General features: G+C 32.3%; 1 protein-coding gene across 1 annotated transcript; it reads right to left on the reverse strand.

Moving 5' to 3' along the window:
• Nucleotides 1-857: 857 nt before the first annotated feature.
• On the reverse strand, nucleotides 858-1367 carry LOC137736348 (uncharacterized). The gene has a single exon (XM_068475632.1). It carries the CDS (start codon nucleotides 1365-1367, stop codon nucleotides 858-860), a length of 510 nt encoding a protein of 169 aa, XP_068331733.1.
• Between the last annotated feature and the right edge of the window lie 11510 nt (nucleotides 1368-12877).

The following is a 12877-nucleotide window of genomic DNA, read 5'->3' on the forward strand; positions in this document are numbered from 1 at the left end:
TCAAGTCCCATCCACCTGTCTAAGCGTAGTTTATGAAAAGAGGATGGAGCAAATCTCAGTCCTCTAATCTCTTATCCTTCGTCGCTCATGTACGAGTAATGTCAAGGAAACTAAGTTTATAAACAAAATTTTAAAAACTAAATAATATGGAAGTTAATAATTGGTTTATTACTTAAACATTAATGAACGTGTTCATTTTTATTGATGACACATTATTTAATTTGTAAATTTTGTTTCCACATTTAATTTTCCTAGCATTACTCATCTTGCACAGGCACACATCATATATTCCTGCAGGGAAGAGGATCCTCTCCGGATTCACTTTGTGGGGATCTTAGGGATCCTTACATTCTAACCGTTTATCGTACATTGTACGGTCAGTTTGTACAATGAATGGTTAAAATGTGAAAATCTCTAGGATTTCCACAATTTGAATCGAGGATCCAAATCCTTCCCGCAGTACCAGTCTCCATTGTCCCGGGCAATTGGGTTTGTACTGGACTGTGGTAAGTGATAGTTGCGTGACCCGGTCCGCAGGCTATTTCATCAAAGTAGTGAATCTAGTGATCATAATTTATGAAGGAATGGTAAAGTAAGAATTGAACAGCCAGCTTAAGTGGGCGGCAATTAGATGTATGCACACGGCTGGTGTCCAGAATTATTTTTTTTCGTTTCATTTGTTTGCTGCTGTGTAGTTCTGGTGAGTTTTGGAGGCCTGGTATAAAAGAAAACATAAAGCTATTATTCCTTATTTTTTATTTAACTAAAGATAATAATACATCTTCCGCCAAACTAGTACGATATTAATTCGTTTAAATCTGGTATGACTCTGCTGCTTCTCTGTCTCTGGTTCAAGTTCAACGCAGCCACCATCTATCGCCACGATCACTGTCCGAGCTGAAAGAACAGAACGTAAACAGCAGCACTTCCACTTGTTCATCAAACTGCTGATGGAGTTGTTTGCTTCTTGGTGGAGCTAGACGACTACGGCAAATCGGACAAGTGGCATGCTTAAATCCAGTCCATTTGTCCAAGCATGGTTTATGAAATAGATGAGCACACCTCAATTCTCTAATCTCTTCTCCTTCCTCAATTTTGCAGAGACACACAGCGCATTCCGCAGTACTAGTCTCCGAATTCGCCCCGGGATTGGGTTTGTACTGGACTGTGGTAAGTGATATTTCTGTGGCTTGGTCTGCAGGCAATAATTCGTCAAAATAGTGATCATAATGTTTGGAGAAGGAATGGTAAACCACGAAGTTGAGCAGCCAGCTGAGGTGGGTGAAAGCTAGATGTATGTACTTGTACATGGTCCGAATAATTGTAGAAGGAGAATTGACAGAGTTGAGGGATTTAAATTTCCACATGGGAGCTGTTGGGTGGGATTATGAGGGCCAAGTATGAAGGTATTTATAGGATTGGACATGGGAAAATAATAGAGGAAAGCAGAGCCATGCAATCAAATTTCGGCTAATGTCAATGATTAATGGTGAGAACGAAAGTAATTTATGCACATTATTTTTCACTTTTTGTGAACTGCTAAAAATTTTAAAGTACAAGCAAAAAAGTAAGTATATTCAAAACAAATAGGAAATTAATCATAAACCTTAGAAAATTAGGAAAACAATCCGAATCTTATTAGAAAATAGAAAAAGAATCATAATCCCTTATCCTACTACAAAATTCTAGTACGTATATATGTCTAAAATACTGTATTAACTAATATATTTTTCAACATAAACTCATTTTTTTTAACCATTAGATTGAAGAATATAAATATGAATCAATGGTCAAAATTAAAAATTATATTCAGAAGGTTAAAAAAAAAAAGTGTGCAAAAAATATTTCCCTCCTGGCTTTTTAGCCAAAACATCCCTGAGATTTACATAATACATCATTTTGGTCCCTAAGATTGAAAATCAATAGAAATTGTCCTTGAGATTGTTCACCATCCATTATTTTGGTCATTCCGTTAAAAACTCCATTAAGTGTCCCTGAGCTCTTGGCCGAAAGTTTGGGCAATTTTCAAAGCTTCGTAACTCAATCGTTTCTTAACAAATTCGATCCATAATATATCAAAATGAAGATAGGAAAGTGTAGAACAAGATTGTACCTATTTGGAAGCCCAATGGTTGCCGAAGATGGCAGAAAAATAGCCTAAAAGGTGATTGATCTGCGGGAAAACTGGAAAACTTGCCGGAAATTGGGTAAATTTTAAACGTTCCTAACTTCTTCAATACTCAACGAAATCGAGTGATTCAAAAACAAAAATCATACTTCTGGACAAGAAAAAGAGAATGGTATCTTTCTCGATGGCTAAATCACCATGTTTTGTCTGCAAAAAGGCTTGAAAGTGGCTGTCTTGGTCTCAAGTTAGCCAATTTTGAGCCATTTTTCAACCAAACCACAACAAATGAGCCATCGAGAAAGGTACCATTCTCTTCATCTTGTCGAGAAGTATGATTTTTATTTTTGAATCACTCGATTTCGTTGAGTATTGAAGAAGCTATGAACGTTTAAAGTGTACCCAGTTTCCGGCGAGTTTTTCAGTTTGCCCATGGACCAGTCACCTTTCAGGCTATTTTCCGACCATCTCCGGCAACCATTGGGCTTCCAAATAGGTACAATCTTGTTCTACACTTTTCTATCTTCATTTTGATATATTATAGGTCGAATTTGGTTAAGAAACGATTGAGTTACGAAGCTTTGAAAATTGCTTAAACTTTTAACCAAGTGCTCATTGACACTTAACAGAATAACCAAAATAATGAATAATGCACAATTATTAATTTTCAATTTCTGAAATCAAAATAATGTGTTATACAGATCTTATGAACCATTTTAACTAAAAATGAATATACTGAACAATATCATGTGCTCAACCAACACAAAATACTCCATTATGGCAAATCAATGATGTGACAACCCATTATGGCAAATCAATGATGTGACAACAAGCTAAAACGACAACATACGTAGGACTTTGTCCTATGATTTAGACTATTGTGTCACTGTAATGCATATAGGACGCGTGATTCACAAAATAAACGACTAAATTAAGGAGTTTTGGAATGTAATAATTTAACAACTACTAAAAAATAATAGAAATTCCTAATCAAAATTTCTCAAAATCGTTTGTTGTTAATTTATAGAACTTCCGTGTTTATAATCAGAACCGTTCATATTATAAATGACCTTATAAAGATCGCCTATGCAAAAAGTCATTTAAACTAAGATCGTTTAATCATCAAACTGTTAAAAACAAATGAATAGTATTGGTAAAAGCACTACGAACCGTCTATGTACTTGCTCTAATAGATTGAATAAACGACCTTAATTTTAATTTATTTTTTGCAAAGATAATTTTTACAGTGTGATTCATAATATAAACAGTTTTGATAATAAGTATAAAACTCTGTGATTAAAACATTAAGAGTTTGAGTAAGAGTTCTTATATATTTTTGAGTAACCAAGTACTGTTCATAATTTAATCTTAGTAGCCACCGGGTGGACCCAATAGGACAAGTCTTGCATGTCCCAGTCCTTTAAATTGTTCCTCCGATCGTATGGTTCGAAAAGAGGGATTTGTATGTGGTTATAATTAATTGACTATTTCTTATATGGTCGGTTGGAATTCAAACTTCATTATTGTATCAAATTAGATTGTCTTATATGTGAAGTTAAAGATCACACGCGTTTCATTTCATTCTATTATATTGTCGATGTGTTAGGTTTGAAAATTTGTCATGTACGAAGACAAGGTTCTAAAAAATTCTAAGCGTTAATCGGGCCGCGGACTAGACCCTAACGCCTAGGCGCCTAGACGGGGCCTAAAAGGACAAGACAAATTTAAGTTAAATTTATTATATATATCGCATAAGTAATGCTTGTTTATGTTTTAAGAAAAAATACATAATTGTATTGGGATATATAAATTGAAAAAATAGAATGACATAAAAATTATGAAGAATTATAATACATATAGGAAAAATGGAGGACATGCATATAGTGAGTATTCATCTGTGTATTTAACAAGTTTCTTACAATTTATTAAAAAAATAAAATGCAAAATGAAAGTTATCTATTTTCTATTTAAATGAGAGTCTGCAACCTTGGTGCATGCCTAGGCAAACACTTAGGTGGGTTGGGCAGACACCTAAACAGGTATAGACACCCTTTCTTAATTTTCAAATACCTAGGGATTTATCAATGTCGTGGCTAGCTGCCTAGCGCCTACGTGGAGATTTTTAGAACAATGCGTGAAAGAGCTTGTTGAGAGTATCAATTTTATATTGAAAAAAGAAGGAACCTTGCATTTGTTTATAAATAATGAATGGCTCCCATTTGGCCAATTAGTTTTATATTAAACCCCAACTTCTTCACAATCTTATTGACTTGAAGCAAGTTCAACCCACTAAGGCAATAATTGCCTAGACAATTGGACAAGGCAAATACTATCTTAGTGAATAGTAATTGCTCGAATGCATTACTGCCTCATAAAATATATTGCCCCGTCAATTAAATTTTTTTAATAATAATAGTAAACAATATTATTTTATTATTAATTTTTTTCTTTCTTTCTCCTACAAACCTCTTATCTCTCTCTCTCTGTGGAAACATCTTTTTCTCCTCAAGAAAAGGAAAAAAAAAAAGAAAAAAAAAGAAGATAATCTTAAAAAGAGGAATTTGTATGAATAGAAAACACAAATTATGTGGTATATCAATGACATGGTTGATATGTCTACTTTTATGGTATAGTGTTTTGAGTATGTTGTTTTGATTACTATCCGACCCGAATGGCCAGAACTTAAATAGCAGCACTTCCACTTGATCAAACCGATGATGGGTTAGTGCTTCGGAGGAGGATTCTCTATCTTCTTAATCTCTTTATCCTTTCATGCTCTCCTATTTGAACGGTCACGGTTAAACCACATCAACATCTTATATTGATTTTTTTATAGAGATAATAAGACAAAAAAACAAGTGTGAGAGGAGGGGATGGAAGGAAACAAAAATAAAAGAGTAAAGAATCCTCCTTCTAATGCGGTGGAGCTAGATGACTGCGGCAAATGGGACATGTGGCATGCTTATCCTGTCCACCTTTTCAAAGCATAGTTTATGAAAAAAGAGGATGGAGCAAAATAGATGTCAAATCCTGTTCATATGATGGAATGTTTAGGCATATATAGATATCAATTTATATGTGTACAATATGGTTTGATTGACAACAACAAATCCATTAAGTGACTGAGATGTTTTATTGAATATAAACTGAGATTTTTCAAAGTGCACTCTTTTTCTATCTAAAAAACTTGTTTAATAATGGAACCCCGAAGTTTGAATCCAAGATTCGCCATTGCTGCTCATGCAATGCAAAATTAAGTTGAAAAACGAAAAAAACTAATATGAGAGTTTATGGTCGGAAACTAAACATACATAAAGTTCAAAGGCTTTTCTACCGTTCATCCTCGTTTACAAATACATGGTACACCACACGCATACATGTTCTTTCGCCAAAATAGATGAAGTACTACATTAATTTGACAGTAGAATTGGAAGACAAAATTAAACGTTTGACTTTAGATGAACAGATCTTTGCTAACAAGGGATCACTCGTGCATATATAATTACTCATTTAAATCTGGCATGGCTCTCTCTGCTGCTTCTCTCTCTTCGGTTCAAGTTCAACGCAGCCACCATCTATCGCCACGATCACTATCCGAGCTGAAAGAACAAAACTTAAACACCAACACTTCCACTTGTTCATCTAACTGCTGATGGAGTTGTGTGCTTCTCGGTGGAGCTAGACGACTGCGGCAAATCGGACAATTGGCATGCTTAAATCCAGTCCACCAGTCCAAGCATGGTTTATGAAAGAGATGAGCACATCTCAGTTCTCTAATCTCTTCTCCTTCTTCGATTTTGCATAGACACACAGCACATTCCGCTGTACTAGTCTCCGAATTCGCCTCGGGACTGGGTTTATACTGGACTGTGGTAAGTGATATGTCTGTGGCTTCGTCAAAATAGTGATCATAATGTTTGGAGAAGGAATGGTAGAGCAAGAAGTTGAACAGCCAGCTGAAGTGGGTGAAAGTTAGATGTATATACTTCCACATGGTTTGCATAATTGTAATAGGAGAGTTGAGAGAGTTGAGAGATTTAAATTTCCAGATTGGAGTTGTTGGGTGGGATTATGAGGGCCAAGTATGAAGGTATTTATAGGATTGGACATGGGAAAAATAAGAAATAAGCAGAGCCATGCAATCAAATTTAGGCTAATGTCACTTATCAATACTTAGAACCAAAATGATTTCTGCACATTATTTTTCATTTTTTGTAAACTGCTCAAAAATTTGAAGTACAAGCAAACAAGAAATAAATCTAAACAAATAGGAAATTAATCCTAAACCTTAAAAAATTGGGCAAGCAACCCTAATCTCATTAGAAAAAAGGAAAAGAATCATAATCCTTATCTCACTACAAAATCATAGTACATATATGTCAAAAATACTTTCGTATTAACTAATATATTTTCAACGTACTCTTTTTTTTTTTTTTTTTTTTAAGGAAAACTAATAAAAATGATTTTAAAATTTTGAGTTTTAACGATAAGGACAAAATAAAATGTAAAATGAATAGTGCCAATATTGAATTTTTAATGTAAATATATATATATATTTTTTTTTAAATAAACAGTATCAAAAAATTTTCGTTAAAATTCTTTTTTTTTTTTAACCCACTGGATTGAAAAATATAAACAAAATATATATATATATATATTTTTACCCACTGGATTGAAAAATATAAACAAAATAAAATGGATCTGTGCTTAACTAACACCAAATACTCAATTATGGCAACATGATGTGACAACACATTAAAACGACAATGTATTATGTACAAGTTTGTGATTTAGCCTATTGTATCACTGTAATGCACGTAGGACGCGTGATTCACAATATCAACGACAACATTAAGGAGTTTTGAAATGTAATAATTGTAGAAAGAAATTCAAAAGCAAAACATTTTGGTACGAAAGAAGCTATAAACCGGAAATGGATCATATTCGGATTCTTTCATCCTAATTTATTAAATAAGAGAATTTATGTCATTGAAATTTGATCTAACAGCTGAAATTATTATAATTTTTAAAGCGGATTCTTATTTGTAACCGTTAGATCAAATTTCAATGACATAGATTCCCTGATTTGATGGAGATAATCCCTTTCCCTATAAACCGACCAGGAGGACCCAATTGGAGAAGTCTTGTGCATGCAAATGCATGCGTGTCCCAGTCCAAATTTGGGTTTGGTATTTTTGGGTCTATATATATTAAATTGCTCCTTCAATCATACGGTCACAATCTTATTGACTTCACTTAATTTCTTTTTCCATGTAATTATATTTCTTCTTTTTATTAAACGTCTCAAAATTCAGTAGGAGACTAATAGTTTAGTTAATTAAAAACATTCACCCTTACATCTGATATTTGAAGTTACAAAGGGAAATTTTATTTAAATCCATGTAACATATTTCTACACTCAACTTACCATTTGCATTCATTCGATTTTTAACTAAACTATTAATATCTCTTTAAACCCTAATATACCCTCATAAACCCAATTCAATATGTGGATTTATTTTTACATCCATTTGATTTTTAACTCTATTTTTTGCTTGTATGTACTACTATCAATAGACGTTGCTTTACTTTTTAACTCATCTTGATTTGGATTGGATTCTCTTATTCATTCCAAGAGTTCAATGTGCTAGACCATGAGGAGAAAGTGGTTGATGGGTTTTATGATGTATATGGACTTTCCCTAGATTCAGCAATTCATGGAAAAATGCCATCTCTCACAAATCTTGAAACAAACCTTGGGAGTTCTGGAAGTCTTTTTGGTTTTTTGGGGTGCAGTCTTTGTATTAGGACTTTTAGGCAGTACTATTTGCACCAATAGCTACATTGATGCCATGATTTTGTGGTGTAGTCAGACTACACCGACAGAGAAGAAAAAAAAATAATATAAACATAGAAGAAGCAGATGGAATCCAAGGTCTTGCAATATCTGCAAGTCTTATTGGTTTTTTGGGATGCAGATGGACAGTGGGAGATCGACTGCAGTAATTTGCTGTTGCAGAAAAATAAACAAACTATATAGGATTGATTGAAAAAAAAAAATTTAAACCAAAATATTCATCTTCTAAACTCAAAAAATTGAAATCAAACGCACAAAAAATTCATAAATTGAGTCATACCTTGGTTGGAAAATTCAAAACTTCAAAATCACCATCCATCAATAAAAAAAAAACTTATTTTTCTCTATGAGAGTCATTAACGTTTTAGCTGAAATGAACGTAGGATAAACAAAGAGTGATCGTAGGATTTAATTATAATGTTTGGGTTTATTGTTAAATTTGAGTTTATTAATTTCATTTTGTACTTAATAGTAATTATGTAATAAGGTAAAATAGACAATTAACATTTAAAATTTTAAATTAAGTGTAAAAAGAGGTTACATAGGTTTAAATAAAATTTCCCAATTACAAATAACTTTTTTTCCAATATCGCTTGTTTTAGAAGAAAAGTCACAAAATATAAACTGAATTAAGAAGTTGTAACACCTCAAAGTGGCGCTGTGATGACTTGAAACAGTAAAAACTGCTCAAACAAATAGCTGCAGAACTATTTTCATATGACTTAAAACACTGATGACTTGAAACAGTAAAACCCGCTGAAACAAACAGCTGCAGAACCATTTTTATATGTGTAACATATTGTATATCTTGCTCCTCTCCAAATCAAATAAATAAAAAGGGAAATTCTGGTTTCAATCGATCACGGATCAGCGGCTATGTGCGTGGCTCTTTTTCCTCCGGTAATCGGCATTCTTCAGAGTCGGTACAATTGATGCCTGAGCTTTCCTGTGCATCATGTCCATCCTCATGCTCTCAGTTTTCTCAATTTCTGAATACGCATTTCTTTTGTTTAAAAACCTCAGTTTTGATTTCAGAGTCCCTAACAACTTGATTAGGCTCCTCATCACCATGCTTGAACCTCCAATCTGATCAAGGAAAAGAGACATATATGAGGTTTTATTTTATTTTTGGGTTTAAACGCGTTCTTGAATGTTTAGATGATTTTTTAGCGTAAGGTACACACATTTAATGAAAATGAAAATAACATACCAATTAAACGCAGCCGGACGTACTACTCCGAGGAAGGATTGGAAGAGAGCCCGGCTGGTCGGGTTTAAACCAGTTTGATCAATGGGTTGAGAAATCATATTAATTAAGCAGATGTATTAATATGAGTGTTAGAGGGCTGGCTATGCATAATTATGTATAAACAATGCAATAATCCCATAATTAGCTGGAGTCACGAGAGTGAATCTTGTGTTGGATACAGCCTTGGCTGATGACGATTTGATTAAGGAAATCATATAAGCAATGCAATAATTATTGATTCTAATCGTAAATTATTAAATTTAAATTAGCCACCCATAATGAGCTCTTATTGTTAATCAAGACTTTCAGGGTTAATTATAAATTTCACCAACTAGTGTAATTATTTTCATTTTTAAGTAAGAAGTCTTAAGTCACTAACTAGTGTTATGTATCATTTTCATTTATGAGTGAGAAGTTTTGAGCTTGACTTATCGATGATGATAGTTATGACTTTCCTATTGTGTGACCTAGACTGCGTTCCTCTCCGAGTCTCTGAGTATGGAGCCGACGGACCCAAAAATCAAGCCACTTCATTTATATCATGCAGCCTCTATTAACACATGGCCCACTGTTCACAAAATCAAGACCTTGAATGCCTCGGATCTCTCTCTTAAACGATTTGAATTTTCTAATGGACACAAAGATCCCGAAAAAATCTCAATTCCAATCACTCTTCATTTAAAATAGAATACGGTTGTATAAAAATATTATAAATCCCATGAACAATATCCTACTTCAGTGGTTGGTTCCGTGAAGATGCAAACGTTTTGTCAATTACCCTACAAGGCTGCGATCTGTCAACAGACGTTGTAGGAGAAATTTTTAATTATGACAGAAATGCAAATGATATATCACGTATTTTTATATAAATGATAAAATATATATTTTTTAAAATTATTTATTTTTTAATATACATATCTCATTATTTATATAACAACACGTAATCTATCATAAAAACTCTCGTTAAGTAGATAGTACCATTTCTCGCGGGAGTAGGACTGATGACTTGTGCAATTATTTTCGGCTGCTTTGACTCGGTCAAGTTTGTCGATAAAGTTAAATAAAAAAGGTTGTTGAGGTAGTGAAATCATTGCATACATCAGTGGCATGGGAGTTGTGATACCCGTGGGAACGTTTTTGCGCCGCTCTCAAAACATTAAGGTCCACGAATTCCCCATAAAAAAAAAAGTAAGAAAAAGAAGTCCGCGAATATTCAACACACAAAGACAATTTCTTCTTTTCCTCGATCGTTTGTGCAATTGGTCTTGTGCCACACAGGCAAGTGCATACAGATGAGAATTGTTAAGGAAATTCTTTTGAAAATGACATTTTATAAATTATTTGTCATCTTATATTTTGAGTACAATATTTATAACATTAGATCAATAATTAACATTAAATTATTCGATAATCATAAGGAATCCCACTTTGAGAGAAAATATAAGGTAGGACATGCTTTGATAATTCCTCCTACTTATTATTCATTCAATTTCCCAACTCTTTAATTTTTATATATGTTTATATAGTTAGATTGTAATATTGTTTTGTAATTTTATTTTTATTCTTTAGCTAAAAGAAGGAAAAAAAATTCTAGGAATATGCATAGTTGAGACACTGATCGGGATGTTTGTAGCGATTCTTATATTGCAGTGTTAATTAAAACTTGATCCCTAATCAACCCAAACATATTTACTTATTTTTTTCTCTCTTAATTTCTCGATCTCATCTAATTAAACGTTTATAATTTGAACGATAGCATTGTTGACATTTTCCCCCTCAATTTTGGAAAAATACAATTTTCCAAAGAAAATGTTTAAGTGGTGAGATACAGTAGAAGATGAATTAGTATTAGATTGTCCAACAAAAAAATTACTTTTGCTCTATATTTTGAATAAAACCGTCTTTCAACTATTTAACCTTTGATTTAATAGTATTCGCAAAATCTCAAATTTGATTTACATGGATAGTAAAATCGATACTTAATAATTATTTATACAAGACCGTAGTCTTGTTATGACCCTAGACGTGTTTCGTATGTTAATTTGTAAATATTCTATTAAATGCAACCGTGCAAAAAATAGAGATTTTTTGATGTGTCTGTAACACGGTATAGTATACCAAGTATCATAATATAAGTAGTTGAATATTTGAAAAAAAAAATTTCCAACCACTTATATTATGACACTTGGTACACTGAACCGTGTTCTCGACACATTAAAAATTTTCTCACAAAAGACTTGTAAAACATTAATTCATGTTCGAGGTTGTGAGTTCAATTCTTCTTCCCAATATCGTTCCTATAAGAAAGAAAAAAAATAAAGTAAAGAGAAATGCTAAGGGACTCTTTTAACGTAAATTGACTCTCCATGGATTTTCAGTCACCTTACATTTTAATGTAGGGGTGAGTTCGGTTTGAATCGGTTCAGTTTTTTGCCAAAACCGAAACCATACCGAATTTTCGGTTTGGTTCAACTTTTTTCCGATTCTTGTTCAGTTTGGTTTCAATTCAGTTTTGGTTTTCTTTTTTTTTTATAGGGAAAATTAGAATGTCCTACATCTTTTCTATAGTTGTTAGATTAAACATTCATCCTTTTTAAAGATTTGATTAAGGTGTTTTGATCAATTGCCACCTCAATAATTTTCTATTTATTTAATTTCTATGTATTAATTTAAATGCATTTATATAGAGGCATAAGATAGCTTAGCAACTAATTGCCTACAATATAGGAATTTAATTTCGTCAATCCCCTTCTACGCATTAAATGACATTTTTTTAATAAAATAAAATAAAAAATTAAGATAGCTTAGCAACTAATTGCCTACAATATAGGAATTTAATTTCGTCAATCCCCTTCTACACATTAAATGACATTTTTTTAATAAAATAAAATAAAAAATTAATTAAATAATTCCTTATTACCTTATTATTAGTATTTTTTTTTTTAAATTCTCTTTCTATTAAAAATGTCTCAATAAAAAGTCTTCAATACATATTTTTTCACGTATAGATATATAAAAAAATATACTTAAAACTTATGGTACATTTGAGAACAAAAGTATCGACTTTGGATACATTTAGATTTCAAATATACCGAGAAACCAAATGTACCAAAGATTCAAATGTACCATAAAACCAAATGTTCTCATTGTTATGTAACCCTTTTGGTACGTTTAGATTTCAAATATACAGAAAAACCAAATGTACCAAAATTTCAAATGTACCATAAAACCAAATGTGTCCATTGTCAAGTAACCCTTTTGGTACGTTTAGATTCCAAATGTACCAAAAGGCCAAATGAACAAAAAAAAAATCACAAATGTACCACAAAACCAAATGTCTTTATCTAATAACCCTTTTGGTACATTTACATTCCAAATGTACCGAGAAATACAAAAAATCAAATCCACTATAAAACTAAATGTGTCCATATTATAGGTAACTAGATGTAGCTATATAATCAAACAAATCTTTATTATGTGTAGGTCTTCTAAATAATAAAATTTGACAAATTTTTTATAAATATTCTACTATATTCACAAAAAAAAAAGTAAAATTATAAAAAAACAATAAAAAAATGCATAGAGATGGATAATAAATGCATAAATATAGGGATAAGAGGAAAAGAAAAAAAAAAGGGAAATGTCT

The sequence above is a fragment of the Pyrus communis genome, chromosome 6 (genome assembly GCF_963583255.1).
Source record: "Pyrus communis chromosome 6, drPyrComm1.1, whole genome shotgun sequence".
Taxonomy (NCBI): Eukaryota; Viridiplantae; Streptophyta; class Magnoliopsida; order Rosales; family Rosaceae; genus Pyrus; species Pyrus communis.